The 20,260-nt window shown below is 49.6% G+C and overlaps 1 protein-coding gene, 1 long non-coding RNA gene and 1 other non-coding gene across 5 annotated transcripts; 2 read left to right on the top strand and 1 right to left on the bottom strand.

Moving 5' to 3' along the window:
- Window positions 1–7,129: 7,129 nt before the first annotated feature.
- LRRC3C (leucine rich repeat containing 3C) lies at window positions 7,130–20,244 on the bottom strand. Of its 3 annotated transcripts, XM_070479414.1 has the most exons (5): window positions 19,871–20,242; window positions 14,862–14,963; window positions 13,797–14,212; window positions 11,944–12,055; window positions 7,130–8,577 (listed from the first exon to the last, which is right to left on the bottom strand). In XM_070479414.1, exons 4-5 carry the CDS (start codon window positions 12,000–12,002, stop codon window positions 7,776–7,778), a joined length of 861 nt encoding a protein of 286 aa, XP_070335515.1. In that variant the 5' UTR covers window positions 12,003–12,055; window positions 13,797–14,212; window positions 14,862–14,963; window positions 19,871–20,242; the 3' UTR covers window positions 7,130–7,775. The 3 variants fall into 3 exon arrangements, with proteins under 3 accessions (XP_070335515.1, XP_070335516.1, XP_070335518.1); XM_070479415.1 differs by lacking the exon at window positions 13,797–14,212 and having other exon boundaries at window positions 19,871–20,243; XM_070479417.1 differs by lacking the exons at window positions 13,797–14,212; window positions 14,862–14,963 and having other exon boundaries at window positions 19,871–20,244.
- On the top strand, window positions 9,440–12,626 carry LOC139039114 (uncharacterized). Its single transcript, XR_011492318.1, has 2 exons — window positions 9,440–9,787; window positions 12,341–12,626. It is a non-coding gene; the product is annotated as an uncharacterized lncRNA (long non-coding RNA).
- Window positions 14,500–14,572, top strand: TRNAG-GCC (transfer RNA glycine (anticodon GCC)). Its single transcript has one exon. It is a non-coding gene; the product is annotated as a tRNA-Gly (tRNA).
- Window positions 20,245–20,260: the final 16 nt, after the last annotated feature.

The following is a 20,260-nucleotide window of genomic DNA, read 5'->3' as shown; positions in this document are numbered from 1 at the left end:
CTAAAAGTATTTTTAAGAACTCAAAAAGCAATGCAGTAGGGCCCTGTAGTGTCATCTTTTTTTAAAAAAATTTATTTTATTGAGGTATAGTTGATTTACAATGTTATGTTAGTTTCTGGTGTACATCAATGATTCATATATATATACATATATAGTATATACACAGGTATATATATATGTGTAGGCATATATATACATTCTTTTTCATATTATTTTCCATTATGATTTATTACAGGATATTGAATATAGTTCTTGTACTATACAGTAGGACCTTGCTATTTATCTGTTTTATATATAATAGTTTGCATCTGCTAATCCCAATTTCCCAATCCATCTCTCCTCTACCCTCTTCTTCCTTGGCAACCACAAGTCTGTTCTCTATGTCTGTGAGTCTGGTTTTTGTTTCATAGATAAGTTCATTTGTGTCGTATTTTAGATTCCATGCATAAGTGATATCACATGGTATTTATTTTTCTTTCTGATTTTACTTAGGATGATAATCTCTAGGTCCACCAATGTTTCTGCAAATGGCATTATTTCATTTAGTTCTTTTTTATGGCCTAGTAGTATTCCATTGTATCTATGTACCACATCTTCTTTATCCATTCTTCTGTCGATGAATGTTGAAGTTTCTATGTCTTGTCTATTGTAAATAGTGCTGCAATAAGCATTGGGGTGCAAATTACATTTTTTTTTCAGATATATGCCCAGGAATGGGATTGCAGGATCATATGGCAACTCTATTTTTAGTTTTCTGAGGAACCTCTGTACTGTTCTCCATAGTGACTGCATCAATTTACATGTGAAGAAAGAAAATGAAAGTGAAAGTCACTCAGTCATGTCCAACTCTTTGCGACCCCATGGACTAGACAGTCCATGGAATTCTGCAGGCCAGAATATTGGAGTGGGTAGCGTTTCCCTTCTCCAGGGGATCTTCCCAACCCAGGGATCGAACCGACGTCTCCTTCATTGCAGGCAGATTCTTTATCAGCTGAGCTACCAGGGAAGCCCAGTTTACCTGAAGTGTCTTCTAAATGGCCCTGTGTGGACAAGAGCTTCTCCCCACCTCAAAATGGCAAAAATGTGTAATATCAATCTCCTTGACTTTGAGTTACTTGCAAAAAAGGTCAAATCTTGGAGCGTTCACTCTCAGGGATAGGGAGCAGATGATGCATTCAAGAAAGTTTCCCTCCTATCGGGGCAGAAGTATTAATGAAATAAAGATCTCTGTCCACTCTGATAGCCTGTACTGCTTGGGGCGAGGGCATGCCCCTTGGTGCCAAGCTCTTTAGCTGGCCTGTTATCTCAACCTGCTTCCCCACCTCACTCTGCAAACTCATCCCTTCTTAGGTTTTTCAGATCATTCTTAATGCTGAGGATTTGGGTGTCGGAATTTTGACATTTGTTGCTGCCTGTGACAGAGATATTCACTGGGAGTCCTACGACTGCAGCTTTGTTGATCTCGGAGTCTTTTGGTTCTCCAAGACAGACACCACGCCCCTGTGATTTCCCCCATACATTCTTTGAGAGAACATTTCCTGATGGCTTGACTTTGCATGATAGGGGTCCCTGACCCCTAAAATGAATGAATAAAATGAATGAAGATTGAGGGCTGACCTCTGACGTTAGTTTTAGTATGGGAACTTGAGTTGTTGTTTTTAACTTTCTAAAAGAGGAAGATAGTGATCATCATAAGTGCAGAAGAGAGTATTGAGACCAGCAGGGAACTGAAGCAGGTGCGTGGGTGTGATGTTGAACATAAGACATTAAACAGGGCCAGAGAAGGATCATGATGTTTTGATTCAGGTGTTGGAGAGGCATCTTCACTCACTCAAAGAGCTGTTCCAGGAGCGACTGGGCTCTCTGTACAGCCCCAGGGCAGATCTTGGTCCCTTGGGAAGATGGTATGAGGATACAGTCCTGGTAGAATGAGCAGTTTCCAATAGTCATTCTACGTAATTTATTATAGACAGAGCCTGGGTAAGCAGCAAAGACCCAGTGCAGCCAAAAATAAATAAATAAATAAAAAATAATACTTCAGTAATGTCTCTCCCTGCTGTCAGGCTGTTGATTTGCCCTGCTGTTGTTCTATCCGTGATGAACTTTTTTCCTATTTCAAATAGGAATGTTTGTATGCAGGAACCTGTTGTATGCAGGAAACCATAGTTGCGATATTATTAGAACTCTATGTAAAAAAATATTTTCAAAAATAGGCAAAATAAATGGGTTCTCTGTGAGTGCTCCTGTGAACAAAGTGCCTGAACCAGAGTATTTGCTTTAGATGTCCCTTCTGGGCTCACATGACCCCTGTGCACGCCTCTGTCATCACTAAGGGAAGGGAAAGTTGCTCAGTCATATCCGACTCTTTGCGACCCCATGGACCATCCAGTCCATGGAATTCCCCAGGCCAGACTACTGGAGTGGGTAGCCTTTCTGTTCTCCAGGTGATCTTCCCAAGGATGGGCACCATTACTTCCTTCTCTTTGTACCTGCAGGACCTGATACATAATAGTAACTCAATAAATGTTTATGAAATGAGTGAGTGGACTTGTGGCATTGTCTACGGCAGCTCAGATACCTTGCACTGTCTGTTTGGTTTTCTGCCTTCCTGGTTTGGGAAATCATTCCTCACAGGATGCTGAGGTTGCTGATAACAGAGCCTCAGACAGATGAGGGGAAACCATTTCTAAGTTGGAACTCCCCTTAGTCTAATGGGGGAGGGACTTGGAAGAAGGTGCCTGGTTCTCCCTCCTGGTTTTAATACCGACACCCTCTCATCACCTGGCTTCTCAAGTGGCACTAGTGGTAAAAAAGCACACCTGCCAATGCAGGAGACATAAGAGATGCGGGTTTAATCCCTGGTTAGGGAAGATCCCCTGGAGGAGGGCATGGCAACCCACTCCAGTATTTTTGCCTGGAGAATCCCAAGGACAGAGGAAACTGCTGCAAAGAGTTGGACACGACTGAGTGACTTAGCAGCAGCAGCAGCTGCTCATTCAGGGTTGCACTTGGTAGGTCTGCACGGGAGGCGAGGACAGGAAGGGTGGGGCTGTGCCCCACCTGCTGCTTCTTAACTGTCTCCCGAAGTTCCCGTGAGCTCAGTTTGTTCTCTCCACTGCCTTTGGTAGCCAACCAGGCGTTGTATGGGCTTCATCTGGTGGATGTCTTGGCCTCACCAGCATCAAAGCTCTGCAGTTTCTTCCGTTAGCCTAGGGGTTCCCTGAGAATTAGGGTCATAGCTCTCCTCCTCAGATGGGGACTCCCTGAGGGTAGCGTCTGCTCTCTTTGCCACTCCAGGTTTTGCTCCATAGGCAGGAAGAAGCCGGTGATGGAAAGGCTGAGTGAGGGACTCTCCTGTGCTCCCACCCCCACCCACAGCCCACAGGCTCCAGGCTGCTGCTTGTGGATGACAAGCCGGGACCTGCCTTCCTGGGTTCTCACATCAAAGCTGGACTAGGCATGTGGCTGGGCTCTCTCAGTACCTGGCAGTTTTATTCCTAGCTCCAGCACACCTTGGGGGAGAGGTTGGTTTCGACACAGCATGTCTCCCTTACCTCTGGACCAGGCAGAAGGGCCAGAAGCAGGGAACAAAAATGAGGCCATCCGGCTGCCGTGCCAGGGCCCAGGTGGCATTTTGGAACTCTGGCTCTATGACCTCTGGTGCCTGGTAGAGGTAAGGATGGGGGCGAAACCAGGTTTGCCACTACTTCCTGCCTGCTCAGAGGATACCCAGAGGCCAAGGTGCTGAGGGAAGGGCTTAGGGATTCAGTGACTGTTATCCCAGCAGGTGTTTCAGTCTGTGGATGCCCCACTTTGTTCAGTCTCCTGTCATGGGTTGAGCCAAAGCTACAGCGTTTAAAAAAATTATTCATTTATTAATTTTTGGTTTCGCTGGGTCTTCATTGCTGTGTGTGGGCTTTCTCCAGCTGCCGTGTGCAGGCTTCTCATTGCAGTGATTTCTCTAGTTGTGGAGCACCAGCTCTAGGACGTGGGCTAAGTGGTTGTGGTGCATGGGTTTAGTTGCCCCACAGGATGTGGAATCTTCCCAGACTGGGGATCAAACCCATGTCCGCTGCATTGGCAGGCAGATTCTTTTTTTGGCTGCACTGAGTCTTAGCTCATTGCAGCATGAGAAATCTCTTAGTTGTGGCATGCGGGATCTAGCTCCTCAACCAGGGATCGAACCCAGGGCCCCTGCATTAGGAACTCGTAGTCTCAGCCACTGGGCCGCCAGGGAAGTCCAAAGTTACAGCATTTGATGTCCCCCTTGCACCAAGTTCTGCCTCAGAGACCCCAACTGGCCTGGGTGAGGGGGTCGCTCTCTGGGGAGGAGAGCCACAGCAGCCCACCACCTCCCCATCCCTGCCACCTCCCCAGCCTGCCCCCTGTCTTCTTCTGCCCCACTTGTCCTCCCTCTCCCTCCCTCCTGTCCTAATTCCAGGGAGGGAAAGGAATCTGAGCCAGAGGGGAGCCATGGCGATAACTGGTGGGATGTTTACTATCCAGGCTTCCCATCCTGCACTTATGTCTGAGACCTGGAGTTAGGGATCAGGGTAGGGGAACCCACTCTCTGAAGACCTTAAAGATGCTGTCGCTGCTGCTCAGGACAACAGGGGTTTGAATGAACGTCCCAAAATAGGCACCAATGACAGGGACCCCGAGCCCCACCCGTCCCCTATCCTCCCACTCCCACAGGTCTCCACACTGTCTCCCAGAACCCAGTGAGATGAGTCCCAGCTGATTCTGGAAGGGGATGGGTGAGCAGAATGGGGGAGGATTCTGAGAGTGGTAGGGGAGGGACTGACGGAGGGTTTGATAGGGATGGGGCAGGATCCTAAGGCCCAGGCCAGGATGTGGCTGGAGTGGATGGTCAAAGCCACAGCCTGAAACTCCCCACCTTCAAGTTCTTTTCCCCATCCCTGAGCATCTCTGGAAGTGGAGATGGAGGCCCAAGTCTCCTGAGAAAAGATGGGGGCCTGTCCCAGGTTCTTGTGAGGTGAGTCGAGTGGAGGTTTCCTGGGTGAGGTGAGGCAGCTCAGCCTTGGAGAGGTCAGGGGAACCTCAGGGATCGAGAGTGGATCGGGCAGGACTGGAAAGGATACAGGGAAGTCAGGATGGGTCAGAGGGACGAAGGGAGGTGATGGCTTCCTCTTTGCTGCTCATTGAGTGGCCTCCTCCTCTGCCCCAGGCTCTGCCATAAGTTAGGTGGAACCCTGCTTCAGTGTTTATCTTCAGTTTCAACTGGGGCTCCCAGGAGCTTTCCCAAAGTAGCTGTTTCCTCCACGGAGGCCACATGGGTGAGTCACCCTCATAAGGACAAGGGACAGTGTGTGTTGGCACCTTTGGGTCCCGTGAAAAGCTGACTTTGTGATGGGGATGTCTCATACAGCCCCCTCCTTCAACCAGCATGGTTTCTCCCCTCCCACTCTGTCCAGGCATTCTTTGATTAACTGTGGGGACATTGAGTTTCCCTCTGCCCCCTACCTGGACTCCTGCTGAGAGAAGAGACAGATTGCTAAGAGAGTACTGACTCCCTCTGCCCGTGCCCCCTTAGTAGTCTGGGCTTTGCCCTCCTTCCCTCCTCCCTGGATGTCCTCCCTCCTGGTCCCCTCCCATCCCCTGTCCTTCCATTTCCATCATCATTAATGCATAGGCCCTGGCATCCGTGGCAGATAGACTCTGGTGTCAGGAGCTGGGAGGTGGGAGAGGAGAGAGGAGCTGGCACCAGGTCAGCGGGAGCACCCTCATCAGAGGAGTGCTGGTGGTGGAGGTGAAGGGCCCAACACCCTCCCACTCCTCAGTGCAGGGCCGCGCATGTTCAGTGAAACGAGAAGGAGATCAGGGACATTAATAAAGGGACTTCACAGAATTGTCCAGTGATGTTCTGGGGTGGGGGTGGGAAACCTCCCCATCCCTCTAGCTCTCTAGTGATCCATCCCCAGTTCAGGTGGAGCAGAAACCGCTTTTCTCCCAAGGGAAAGGGTTCAAGAAGCCCTTCTGTGTTAAAGGAGAGAGCCGAGAGCTAGGGAATCTCCGAAACAGGAAGCAGAGGACCCTAAGACAGGGGATCCATAGTAGAGGGTAATGGGAGCAGAGCTTGGGTGAAAGAGAGAGAGAAAGAGAGAGGGGAGGGGGCGGGTGCAGCTTTTCAGCAGAGGCAGAGGGAGAAGAGAGGAGGAGCCCACACGGTCCCTTCTGACCTCACCGCCAGCTTGGTCCCTCTGTCTCCTCGCCCTCCTATATACCCTCTTCTCCAGCCCCCAGGTAAGTCTTGCCGCTGCCCAGACATTCCAAGTTGTTTTGCATTTTCTTTGCCTTAGCCCACCACCTTTCAGCTGGGGACCTTCCCCTTTCTGCCAAAGCCCCCCTCATTCTTGAAGAGTCAGTTCAAACATCCACTCAGTGCCGCCTTTGAGACCACCTCCACCACGCTCCACAGCTGCCCGCTCCTACCTCCGAGGTGGCCCACGTGACCATTTGCCACCGTTCTCTGGTCTGTCACCCCCCCCATCTCCGTGGACTCAGCAGCTCTGGGTCTCAGTCTAGCACAGTCCAGGCACAGTGAGAGCGAAAGTCGCTCAGTCGTGTCCGACTCTTTGTGACCCCATGGAGTGTAGCCCACCAGGCTCTCCTCTGTCCATGGGATTCTCCAGGCAAGAATACTGGAGTGGGTTGCCATTCCCTTCTCCCAAGGGAAGATCCCAAGGGATCTTCCCAAGCCAGGGACTGAACCCAGCTCTCCTGTTTTATATTCTTTTAGTTTTGCTTCCTTTTGGTCTTTACTGGGGTCTTTGGGAACTGTTCATATATGTAATACCAGCATCTACTATACCTCTTCATTTTAGCTTAGGCTGGATTTGAAGAGCCAAAACAGGACAACACTTAAGGAGACCTAAGACTCTCAAAGAAATAAATTAGAGCTGCTGTTTCTTTTAGCTTTGCTTTCCTGTTCTTTATTATTTTTTTTTTTAGATGCAATCTCTCCTTTTATCAACCTTCATATTTCATACTGTAAGAAAGTGAAATCACTAAAGGCAAATAACCTTATGAACCTGCTGAGTGTAAGGAGAAAAGGCCATAGTATAGATAAATGGATTAGGAGGGAGACACCTAACTCTAGGGGCTTACAGTTGGTAGAAACTCAGGCTTTGTTGTACAGTAAGTATCACTGTGTTACAAGATGACTGGGTACTGATTGCTTGCAGTGACACAAGCATAAGCAACCCTTCAAAATCAAGTATAAATATAACAAGAAAAAAAGCAATATGGAAAAATCCAGAAATGTCCAACTATTGCTATTTCTTGGGTGGAACTCTACTGAGTTGGGTTTCTCAGTAGAGTTGTTGGGTTCCCCAACAAAATGTGAAAACAAGAGAATTTTAGAAAGTAGCAATTTTAAACAAATGAATGCTATGCAAAATGCATTGCAGTCCTTCATTATATAGTTCGTAAGTATGAAAAAAGAATTCTAGGCTGTTAATTAATTCATAATTCTGGAAAATATTTTTCCATGCAGTGAATCTATAGCAATAACTGTTACAGTCTCTCTCCCTCATTCTCTTTATGAGAGACCAGCAGAGTAGGTACCAAAAGTAGGCGCTCAACCTCCCAGGCACAGAAGATGGTGTTGTTGGACTGAGAGATATCAGGTGTTTCGGAGAGACAGAGGAGGAAGGGTGGAATTGGGGGATGGGAAGGGGCTGCAGGGGAAGCAGAGGGGGTCAGAGGAGAGGACAGGGGAGCCGGGCGAGGGCCGGGAGAAGTGTCCCTGGTCGTCAGACCATTGTGCTGAGGGTGGAGGAGTCCTCAGAACGCACAGGCAGCACGGGAGCCCGCTTGAGGGGACGTCGGGTCTCGTCCCGGTTCCGCCGCACGTAGTGGGCCAGATAAGCCACCACCAGCACCAGCCAGCCCCCCATGGTGACCAGCAGGGCCACGTCGGTGCTGCGCCGGGCCCCGCCCCGCCCTGTCCCACACAGCTCTTCCTCCCCGACCAGCGGCAGGAACTCCTGCCCCACGAGGTCCGGTCGGGCTCCCGGGCCACACACGATGCCCGTCCCCGTGCCCGGGGCCAGCCTCACCCGCCGGAGCACCTCCTGGAGGGCACAGTCGCAGCGCCACGGGTTGGCAGACAGGTTCACTTGGATCTTTAGCCCCACGAAAGCTTCTACGGGCACCGAGGCCAGCTGGTTGGCAGAGAGGTCAAGGCGGCGCAGCGTGCCCGCCAGGCCCTGGAAAGCAGCCCCTGAGAGGTGGGCAAGGATGTTATGGGACAGATCCAGCTCCTCCAGGACAGGCAGGTGCCGGAAGGCACCAGCTGGCACCGACACCAGCCGGTTGGCATCCAGGTAGAGCTTGCGGGTGTCGTTGGGGATGCTGGTGGGCACGGCGCTCAGACCTGCCTGGCTGCAGCGGAAGGTCCGCTCCCCAGCTTCCTCAGCCGCATAGCAGCCCTGGGGAACCCCCTGGGGGCTGGGCACGGTGCCCCCTGCGTCTATCACCAGCAGCAGGGACAGGAGGTGACTGGCTGGCGGGAACATGGCCACAGATTGGCATAGTCCTGGACTGGAGTAAAATCTGGGGAAGGAAAAGTTCCAGAAAGGAAGAGTGAGTCGAGAGAATTCTGTTCCCTGCGGCCAGTGTTCTCTTCCTGAGGTCTGCCTCTGGATTCTCTTTGGGCTAGGGCCTCTCCTTTGGGAGCTCCCTCAGGCCTCTCTCTCTGTCTTTAACCGCTAAGTCGTGTCCAACTCTTGCGACCCCATGGACTGCAGCCTGCCAGGCTCCTCTGTCCATGGGATTCTCCAGGCAAGAATACTGGAGTGGGTTGCCATTTCCTTCTCCCCCTCAGGCCTGGGCGGCTCTTTTGCTTCCTTCCTTACTGGGCCCTCGGGGTAGACGGTCCCCTGGGCCTGAGACTCTTCTAAGTTCTCTTTGATCCTGGAGGGCTAATCTAGGAAGTCTTTCTGTCCAAGGCTCTGTTGATCATTCTGGGCCTGGGGGCTCCTAAGCGTCTGCTTCTGCCCATGTCCTGTTTCCTTCCACTGGAATAAAGGACCTGGGTGGCTGCCAGGTGGGCCAGGTAGGCACCAGAGAGCACTGGTGTGAAGGAGACGGGGAGGACGGATCAGTAATAGCACTTCATGGGATCCAGCCAGGCTGAGTGACTCGGGCCCCCCCTTCTGTGCCCGTTCACCCCTTTCCTGGAGCGTCCACCCCTTGGCCCGTCCCAGCCCTGTCCTCTCCGCCCCACTCTTCCTCCCTGTCCTCTCCCTCCTCGTCTTCCCAGCCTCTCACCCTGTTGCTGGGAGAGCCTTCTCCGGTGCTGCCCTCTTCCCGGAAGTAGCCTCCCTGTGGTGCGACTCTGGAGACCCACTTCCTCCTCCGGAGCCCTGCTCCCGTAGCTACTGGAAGCTGGGGGCTGGGGCCCAGGAGTGTTGGGTTTCCTGGCATGTGACTCCGGGCCCCAGGTGTCGGATACCTGAGCCCTGGTCTTGCCAGGCGATGCCCAGAGAGGGTAGATCCCGGACTCTGATGAGCCCTGTCGTGGGAAGACCAGGCCCCAATTCTATTCCCTGCCTCAGGCTTCCTTTCCAAGGCCTGGACATTGCTAGCCTCCATCCTTCCTCTCTCTGCCAGGGCTGAGACTCTGCCTCCTAGAACCTCTGCCCTCTGCCCAGAGCCTGGCTCAGTAGGAGGATTCCCACTTGGCAGGCCTGGGGGAGCCTCATCTCACACCACTGTCTTCAGCAACCTGTCTCTCCTCCTACTGCGCACGCCTTCTTCCATGGTAAATAAGCTTCCTTCACCCTTTTTCTGGGAAAACTTATCTCTCTTGGGAGGACCTCATCTTCTGGCTCCCTGAAGGGTGTCCAGTGCCTGGCAAGGAGCACTGTTAGTTCTCTGCACTGTTGGCAGATGGCCCCTTAAGGAGCTGGAGGGGGTTCTTCAAGGTTTCTGAAGTCCCATACGGTCATCTAGAAGTTTTCTCACTGGTTTTCTGTTCTGGATTGGACCTGACTCATGTTCTCGTAGTTTGCTGGGGCCTTGAGCTCCCAAGCTGGTACTTTTAACTCTCCCTCATGCCCAGGAGCTGGGGAGAGCTTGGACGACTTATTCCCCAGGGTCTCTTGATCCTGACCATCGTCATTTACAGCCACACCGCCCCATCACGCCACCCTCTTCTAATGTAAGGGAAGGGAACAGAAGAATGGGTGTCACAGAGAGCTGAGGTCATATGCTGTGGAGGCCTTTCTGGGGAGGAAAAAACCTTGTTGGATTTTCTAAGAGACTATGGGTGAACAGCACTGCAGGCTTCAGTGCAAAATGAAGACGTGGGGTCCTTTGTTCAAAACTTGAGAATTTCAAGACGGCAACAGCAGTAGGTTGTAAAACCAAGTGCAGGGCCCTACTGAATGGAGGGCATGGGGCCCTGCACAGGTTACAGGACCTGAGCCTGGCCCCGTAGGGGACCTGGAATGAGCATTTTCAGGCGGGTAATGGAAGTCAGAATCAGAGGCGAGGATATGGGATGATGTTATCACTGAGGATGTGCCCACCACTGACTCATTCTGGTGACATTAACAGGGTCATTGCTCAGACTGCAGATTGTCTACGGAATCCGATAAGACACATTTTCTACACTTGGGCAGAAGAAGTGGACATTTTGTCTGTGGGTTGCTTATTCGTAAGGCCAGACACTCTGCTACTGAATACTTGGGGGTCCACTTTGGGATTGGGGCTGAGTGTGGAAGAGGAAGCACGTAGAACCCTAGCCCCCCCCACCCCTCCCACTGCTGTCTTGTCACACTGGGTGGGGGCTTTAGCAAAGGCACAAGATGGGATCCTGGATGTGGATGGAGAGAGTTATCTCCTTCAACTAGGGCTGCTGCCAGGTAAGAGTGGGACTGGGGTGTCTGGCATGGCAGCTGTCAGAGAAGCAGGAAGTCCGTGCACCCAGGAGGGTCCGGCTGGCCCACGGAGGTCATTCACTGAGGGTGATTGAATGTGGTGCTCAGTAGAGATGAGAAAACAGAGAAGAAGGAAGAATAACACTCAGAACGGTGCACAATACAGTCTGAGGGTGAACGAGGCTGAAGCAGAAGTTCTTCTCCATTGTTCATTCATTTATTCATTTGTTCATTCAGTGAAGATACCCTGTGAGTCCCATGTTATAAGTAGTGCTGTGCTTAAGATTCAGCTGCTGTTCTTTTAAGTTTCTCTCTCTTTTTTTTAATGTGGACCATTTAAAAAGTCTTTATTGAATTTGTTACAATATTGCTTTTAGTTTTTTTTTTTTTTTATGTTTTAGTTTTTGGCTATGAGGCATGTGGGATCTTTACTCCCTGACCAGGGGGCAAACTCACTCCCCCCTGCATTGGAAGGTGAAGTCTTAATCACAGAACTGCCAGGGGAGTCCCCAGCCCCCGTTTTGAAGGTCTTAGATAGCAGTGGTTAGCCCAGTGGTTCACCCAGTCTGCCCATTAGAATCACTCTGGGGAGTTTCTAAAATTAGTTATGCTTGGGTGTACCTGGACCAATTAAAATCTCTGTGGATGGGGTGTATGCACTGGTATTTTTCAAAATGCTCCCCAGGTATTTCTAATGTTCAGTCTTAGTTAAGAACTGCCAGTCTGGCGGGAGACACAGACATGTTGACACACGTCTGCACAATGCCTTTAATGTGATGTTTGCCAGATGATGTGTGAAGCCAAGAGAGAGGTTAAGTCACCGTGGCAGAATCTGCTGGTGCTCTAGGGGAGGCAACAGTTTTTCCCTGCCCAATTAGGGCTTTTCAGCTGGGCCTGTTAATTGAAGTGACATAAGCAGATTAACAGGAGAAAAGCATACACATTTATATGGATGAGAAGGGATAAACTTGGAATTTGGGGCTAACAGATACATACCACTATATATAAAAAAGATAAATGACAAGGTCCTACTTACTCCAGTATTCTCACCTGGAGAAGTCCTTGGACAGAGGAGCTTGGTGGGCTATCGTCCATGGGGTCGCAAACGGTTGGACATCACTGAGTGATGAACACTTCCATTTTCTTTTCTGGAAGAAAAGAGGAGATTAGAAGGCCCTTCTTGCATCTGTTCAAAATAATCCTTAGGCCCAAGTGACATATTTTGGGGTGGTGTATTCTGCCACCCTTCAGTGTCCATTCCTGAGCTCCTTCCTCGATAACACGCACTGATTTGGGAGGAGCGATCTTGGCAGCTGGGTGTGGCTCACTGTGACCAATGACATCTAAGCTGAAGTTGACTGAGGGGTTTCTAGGACAGTCTTTGATTTGCTCATAAAAAGAGGATGGATTGAACCCTCCCCTTCTCTCTACAGCTTTCTTTAGGCATTGGACATGAAGAGGCAACTACAACCATATTTTGACCTTGAGGCAGCAAAGCAGAAAGGAAAGGTCAAAGTATCATTGAGACCTGGCCTGGATATGGCTAAGCCACTCAGCCAACACCAGCAACTGCCTACTTTTGGACTCATAATGTGAGAAAGATAACTCCTGCTTCAGTGCTTCTTAACTTAGCTGCACATTAGAACATGGGAGGTGTTGAGAATTACAGATGCCTGGGTCCACCTCAAAGATTCTAATTAAATTGATCTGGCATATGTACAGTGATGGGGACTTTTAAAAGCTCCTTAGGTGATTCTTTTAAATATTTTTCATTTAAAAAATATTTTTGGCCATGCCTCATGGCACAAAAGATCTTAGCTCCCTAACCCCCTGGTTTAAACCTGCATTCACTGCACTGGAAGCGCAGAGTCTTAACCATTGGACCACCAGGGAAGTTCCTCTTTAGGTGATTCTGATGGCAACCCAGGGTCAGAATCATTCCTTTGCTTGGGTTTTCTGTTGCTTTTAACTGAGAGCATTCCTACCTGATACACTAACTTTTCCAAGATCTCAGGGAAGGCTTTACCAGGGAGGGATATTTAAGTTGGGTTTAAGGCTGAGTTCATCAGGCGGAGCCGCAGAGTATATGCAGGAAGAAGGGAGCATCAGAAGACTTGGCTTCTAGATGTAGAGCTGAAGGGGTGGTGGCAAAGGCTGTAGTTAAAGTGGAAAAGATCTAGATCCTGGGGCCTTGTATACAAGGCAAGAATTAGGACTTGTTTCCATGGCTGATGGATGGAAGGGTATTAAAATTAGCTTTGAATGTGGATCATGCCGCTGGCCGTGTGGAAGATGTATTGGTGAATGAAAGACGAGCTACTACACCAGTCCAGATGGGAAAGTGATGAGGGATGGGCGACTGAAGGAGCTATGACTGGAGGAGCTCAAGGTCATCAGACATCTGTGCCAGTGGGCACATCCTCCCCCAATTCCCCTGGGTCTTTGGTTCTCTGGACTCTTGGCCTCTGAAATCCCTTCCAGCCTGATGTTTAATGTATCTATGATGATGAGGCAGGGAAGAGGCTGAGGCATGGCAAGGCTTGGCTCCCAAGTTCAGGGCCCTAGAAAGTAGGCCCCGAAGGCCCCCACCCTCTGTGGCCTGAGTCACAAGTCTTCTCTCCAACAATAGTAACTCCATGCCCCAGAGATGTGACTTTGGAGGAAGGAAGTTGAGCAGTCCTCTAGGCCCCTCCCTGCCTTATATTGAAAGCGCCGCCCCCAGGCTCAGCCTGGGTAGAGAGTGACAACTGAAAGGAAAGGAGGAGGGCTGTCTCCTTGACCCAGCATGTCAACCAGGGACCCATCTAACACCAGTCTCTTGGGCAGTTTGGGCTTTGGGGGCAACAAAATCCTCTGCTCTTTTGTGGAAACTGACAAGGGTGTACATACCTCACGCTCCCATCCTCAGACGTACTCTCTCCTTAGTTCGGCACACACCTGCTGGGCCTCTTAGGCACTGGGGATGCAGAGAGAAGTAGAATAGCCTTCAGACAATAGGGGAAGATGGGTATGCGGGCAAATTTGGCCTCTTGATGGCCTAGGGGTGGGCTGTAGCTGAGGCATCTGCAGGCGTCAGAGAAGCTGAGAGGATGAAGCAGCGGGTTCTGTTTGGACAGTCTCCTTCACAGAGAAGGAGACAGGTGAGGGGTGGCTTTCTGGAACAAACAGGAGTCTACCAGCGGCACAAAGTCATTGTAGGCTGAGACAAGAGTGAGAGAGTGTGGTGTGGTTTGGGGAGAGTGGTTAGGGGCTTGATGCAGCAGTAGTTTGGTAGGTGTGCGTCACAGCTAACATTTCCTGAGAACCTATTATATACAGGAAATGCAAATATGAGTAAGAAATACAGAGCAAGCAGCCTCCAGGGGCAGTGGATGTGTAACATAAATACAGCGCTCCCAGTGCAGGAGAGAAGTCTTTATAAGGCACTGATGCAAACATGAAGGACAGATGGTTGCAGCAGTGTGTGTGGCCAGGATTGACTTTTGGGAGAAATGCCATTTCCTGGCTGTGTGACCTTCGGCAAAATATTTAAACTTCCTACGGCAGTTTTCTCATTTGCAAAGTGGAGATAATAAAAATACCTACTGGGGCTTCCCTGGTGGCTCAGTGGTAAAGTATCTGCCTGCCAATGCAGGGGACACAGGTTCGATCCCTGGTCCGGGGAAGATCCCACATGCAGTGGAGTAACTAAGCTCTTGCACTGCAAATATTGATCCCGTGCTCTAGGGCTGAGGAGCAGCAACTACTGAAGCCCGCACACCCTGGATCCCATGCCCCCCAACAAGAGAAGCCACCGCAACGAGAAGCCCGCGAATCATCACAACTAGAGAGTAGCCTAGTGGCTACTAGAGTGGCTGACTGCAACTAGAGAAAAGCCTGAGGAGCAACGAAGACCCAGTATAGCCAAAAAAAAAACCCCAAAACAAAACCCTATCTACCTACCTATATACCTACCTCACAGAGTTGTTTGAAAGATGGAGAGAGTTGATGTAGGTAAGGCCTTTTGCCCAGTGCCTGGAACAGAGCAAATGCTAATAATGGTGGCTGTGATTACCCCTGAAAGAAAAGCTGTATTAGGAGGGGAAGGCGGAAGCTGATCTGGGGCAGTGGCAGCCCAGAATTCCTAAAGAGGTGGGGACTGCTAGGGGTAGTCATGAGACTAGAAGGAACCTAGGGGAGCTTTTCTTAAAGCTACTGTTTTTATATCCATTGCCCTTTTGATCTGGTGATATTTACAGTTTTCTAAACTTTTTTTTTTTCTCCCCGCATAAGGGAAAATCTCAGTTGTTTGTATCAGAGAATATGCAGTTGGAGGGGTTCCTGATGAGCAGCCCGCTCTTGGTTCCCAGAGGGAGGTTCTGGTTCCCTAGCCTTGATTCTGGCCCGGGAGGCCCTGGCAAGCTCGGCCCTTTCCCTCTGCAGCCCAAAATAGCCAACCACGGGGCAGGGCGAGGGGAGGAGAGTGGAGTGCCCACTGGCAACTCGGCCTGTCCTGGCACCTCCTCCTGTTTCTCATCAACTTGGTAAACTCACTCAGGGCTCTGATAGCTCAGCATCACTGCCCCCTCCCTTCCGCTGCCACCACATGTCCGGGGTGCCCCCCCACCCAAACAAAAACAGCTGCGGACATAAACAGCTCTTTGCTTCCTTGCACTTGCTCTGGGTGTGACCTCAACACCTCCCCTTCTGGAAGGAGGGAGGTGAGGTGGGGGGAGCTGGAGAGCAGCTAGAATGAATTGGAGGGGAGTAGGAGGTGATAAGAGTGGAGGGCTCAGTCATTCCTCCCGGGGTTCAGAAGAAGGGGTTCTGTTTCTTGACATCCCACCTCCTCACTTCCCACCACTGCCAGCACCCCAGGAACATGTTCCCAGCTTGTGACCCCGCCCCTGTTTGCTATCTCGGCCCACACGGTGTATCTGTGGCAAGCAGAGGCCACACCACCCCACCAGATGGAAACACCCCAAGGCTGGGAACATGTCTACTTGAGCAGACTAAGGAGTTCCCAGAGGGCAGGGAGAAGTCAGTGAAGATGACTCACTCTGTTTTAAAAACATAAACACTTTTCATAAAAAATTTAAAACGAATAATCTCACATTACACAAAGTTTGAAACTAGAGAATGAAAAAGATCACCCCCAACCCCTCCATCCTAACACAAGATCTGTTTTTATTTTACTGGATTTCCACAGCCTAGTGAAGTAGATGATCAAATATCACTCAAATGTGGACTGGATTAACAAAAGTCGATAACGATTCCTGAGTGCCCGGATTTGTTCTAAGTGCTTCACGTGTAGTGACCCATTTAATTCTCACAACAACACGTGGCCGGTATCACCATGAAGATCAACATTCTTCATTTCTAGGAACCACAGCGCAGAGAGGTCCAGTGACTCGTCTAAGGTCACACAGCTGACAACCACAGGAGCTGGGACTTGAACCCTGGCAGTCTGGTGCCGGGATCTTACCAGTGTTGCTCTGTCTTGCCACATCATAATCGTTAATGCATTTGCAGGTTTATAAAAACTTTTTATTGTGGACAATTTCAAATGCAAAAAAGCATAGAAAATAATAGGAATAATTTCATGTCCCCATCTCCTGGTTTCAATAATTATCACCTCACGGCCCAATTCACTTCTTTTCTTCCTCTCCCCCACCCCTAGCCCAGATTATTTTGAAGCAAATCCAGTCATCATATAATTTCATCCACATATATTTTAGCATATATGTCCAGAAGATAAGAAGGACTTTTTTATTGAAAAAATTACCACAGCACCCTACCATGCCTTAAAATGTATATTTCATTAAAATCATCAATTTGAATAGTTTGCATTCAAATTTCCTCAATAATTTTTAAAGTTGGTGTACTTTAATGAGGACCCCAATAAGCCTTTTGATTGATAGATTTCTTAATTTTAAGTCTCTCCCTCTCCTTTTTTTCTTCCAATTGATTTGTTGATGGAGTTGGGTTTTTGTTTTGCTGACTGCATCCCTGGGGAGTGCTCAGACTTTTTTTTTTTTCTTGCCAGGCTGCTTGGCTTTTGGGATCTTAGTTCCCTGACCAGGGATTGAGCCCAGGCCTACAACACTGAAAGCCCTATGCTTAACCACTGGACTGCTAGGTAACTCCAAGCACAGGCTATTTTATATCCTGATCTTTTCATTTAACCTTAGTCACAATCATTTACTATATGGCTTCCTTCTATGTCACTCAGTGGATATAGTACTATGACTTTTTTCTTGGGCACTTGGGATGGGGAAACAGTGGAAACAGTGGCTGACTTTATTTTTCTGGGCTCCAAAATCACTGCAGATGGTGATTGCAGCCATGCAATTAAAAGATGCTTACTCCTTGGAAGGAAAGTTATGACCAACCGCAGTTCAGTTTAGTTCAGTTCAGTCGCTCAGTCGTGTCCGACTCTTTGTGACCCCGTGAATCACAGCACACCAGGCCTCCCTGTCCATCACCAACTCCCTGAGTTTACTCTCACTCATGCCCATCGAGTCGGTGATGCCATCCAGCCATCTCATCTTCTGTTGTTCCCTCCCCCTCCTGCCCCCAATCCCTCCCAGCATCAGGGTCTTTTCCAATGAGTCAACTCTTTGCATGAGGTGGCCAAAGTACTGGAGTTTCAGCTTCAACATCAATCCTTCCAATGAACACCCAGGACTGATCTCCTTTAGGATGGACTGGTTGGATCTCCTTGCAGTCCAAGGGACTCTCAAGAGTCTTCTCCAACACCACAGTTCAAAAGCATCAATTTTTCGGTGCTCAGCTTTCTTCACAGTCCAACTCTCCAGACAGCATATTAAAAAGCAGAGATATTACTTTATCAACAAAGGTCCGTCTAGTCAAGGCTATGGTTTTTCCAGTGGTCATGTATGGATGTGAGAGTTGGTCTACAAAGAAAGCTGAGCACTGAAGAATTGATGCTTTTGAACTGTCGTGTTGGAGAAGACTCTTGAGAGTCCCTTGGACTGCAAGGAGATCCAACCAGTCCATCCTAAAGGAGATCAGTCCTGGGTGTTCATTGGAAGGATTGATGTTGAAGCTGAAACTCCAGTACTTTGGCCACCTGATGTGAAGAGCTGACTCATTTGAAAAGACTCTGATGCTAGGAAAGATTGAGGGCAGGAGGAGAAGGGGACGACAGAGGATGAGATGGTTGGATGGCATCACCGACTCAATGGACATGGGTTTGGGTGGACTCCAGGAGTTGGTGATGGACAGGGAGGCCTGCTGTGCTGCGGTTCACAGGGTTGCGAAGAGTCAGACATGACTGAGGGACTGAATTGAACTGAACTGGGTTGCTTTCAGTTTTCTATTGTTATAGATAATGCTGGAATGAACACCCTCACATATAGTACATGGGCTATACCTTCTCGAAATCTGCTACCAGAAGTGTAATCATGGCTCCGAGACCTGAACAATTTTTTAACCTCTTGGCATATATCAGAAATTGTTTGTTTGAGGGGTTACACACTGACCAGCGCCACATAAGAGTGCTCTCACTCATTCTGGACTGTGCTTAGGCCTATTCAAGGCTGAAGGATGTCTGGTGAAAACATGGTAATTACAAGGGCAGAGAGCCAGAGGAGAAAGGTGATGACAGGGACTCAGGCTAAATTAAGCAGAAAGCGATCCACAATTCACCACAAACCTAGAGTGAGTCAGGACTCTGTTCATTCTCATTGTAGAAAAAAAAAAAAACCACCCTTGATAACAGGAGCTATTAATAGGGCATGGCATGTCCAGTAATCTTTCCGTTAGACTATGCATTTAGTCAGACCCTTGTCTGAGGCCTGGAACCAGTCTGGGTCACTGAACTTCACAGACAGGAAACTGGCAAAGATCAGAGAGCTTGATCAACTATGGGGAGGATGAAAGACTCCCAGAGAAAAGTGGAAGGAGTCCAGTAGACGCATTTTGGGAAAAATAGGAGAATTTTTTTTTCCTCAGTACTGGGGAGGCCTCTATGGGAGGACAACATGCAGTTTTTGCTTATTTCTTCAGAAGGGGCCTCTACCAACCAGCAGGAACTTCTGTAAGGCCCAGGCACAACTGTTTAAGACGGGTAAAAAAAAAAAAAAAAAGACTCTGGGGTGACTATTCAAGTCTTGGGCTGAGTGCTCTCGAGCTACTGGCCCTGGAAATATTTCAGAAGCTGCCTGTTCTCCTGCCCTGAGTGGTTCAGATATCCACCTGTTGGGCATCCAATAGGTCCCTCAGGGACCCACTCCAGCTTTATGACAGCTGTTTCCTGGCAGCCCCTTGGTGAGAGGATGGGTGAGGTCACAGAGGAGTGCTCCCCAGGTTCCCTGGACCAGCATTCTCCTTTCTGTTCCCTCACCTTCATTTCAGTGTGTGTTCACAGCCAGGCAGGTTGGCCAGTTGTGACATCACCTGATCCTGCTATTCCAGCCCTGCTGGGCATAGAGTGGACTTAAAAGCTGGGGCAGGGAAAGTAGAAACTACTCAAACAAGGCCCTCTTGGTGACATGGAGAGTGGGAGTGACCCAGGAGACCTCAAGAGTCCTTAGGTTCAGCCTCCTACAGAAACAGCTTCCTACAATATAACAGTCGCTTTGCAAACATTCTTTTGAATTTCCACAACCTTGGAGATAGGTTTTCACAGGTATGGAATTGGAGATTAAGACAACTTATTTGCTGAGGGTTACACTGCTGGTGAAGCAGTACCTGCTTAGTCTTCCTGGCAGGAAAATCTGTGCCCTGGCCTGCAGAGTTCTGAGGGGAAAACTGCAGACCCCAGAGCCACCCCAAACCCACACAGCTGACCTGGGACTGGGACTCAGGGACCTGGTTATTCATCAGGGTGGCTTCCCAAGTCACATGTCTTCTTCCCACGTCTAATGTGGGAAGGCCAAAGATGAGACCTGGCCCAGGTGTAACTGAGCAGCAGACAGGCTGTGGACTTAGTTCTCTGCCCTCCAGACTCTCATACTAACCAATATTGCGAAAAATCCGCTTCCAGGAGGGCCCGACAGGGGCAGAGCCAGTAGTTGTCTGGAGAGCCAGAGGCAGCGAAGTGTAGTTGAAAAACTGACTTGGGGTCAGAATTTCTGGGTTTCAGTCCAGGCTGGAATCCAGCGGGGACCTATGGCAAGTTACTTGAAACTTAAAGTTTCCTCATCTGCAAAACCGGACAAGAGTAAACTCCACAAGAAGCACGCTGACGCCAAAACAGGCATTGTTATGCGTCAAAGCTATACCAGCTGACCTTTGTTTCGCGTACAGTTGAAACCTGCGGGCGGCCCCAGAGATCCCTGGCCTGGAGCAGGGGTAAATACTACAACTCCCAGGAGGCTGCGGGCGGCCCGGCGCTGGGCGGTGACGTA

The sequence above is a fragment of the Odocoileus virginianus genome, chromosome 17 (assembly GCF_023699985.2).
Source record: "Odocoileus virginianus isolate 20LAN1187 ecotype Illinois chromosome 17, Ovbor_1.2, whole genome shotgun sequence".
In the NCBI taxonomy this organism is placed as follows: domain Eukaryota; kingdom Metazoa; phylum Chordata; class Mammalia; order Artiodactyla; family Cervidae; genus Odocoileus; species Odocoileus virginianus.
This window is presented reverse-complemented; position numbering and strand designations above follow the sequence as displayed.

What these genes read in the sequence shown, in the direction of transcription:
- LRRC3C (XM_070479417.1), bottom strand. Translation starts at nt 12,002, where the DNA reads ATGGACGATAGCCCACCAAGCTCCTCTGTCCAAGGACTTCTCCAGGTG. An exon ending in CTCCAGGTGAGAATACTGGA is followed by an intron (nt 8,578 to 11,943) that starts GTAAGTAGGACC and finishes TTCCTTCCCCAG; the next exon opens with ATTTTACTCCAGTCCAGGAC.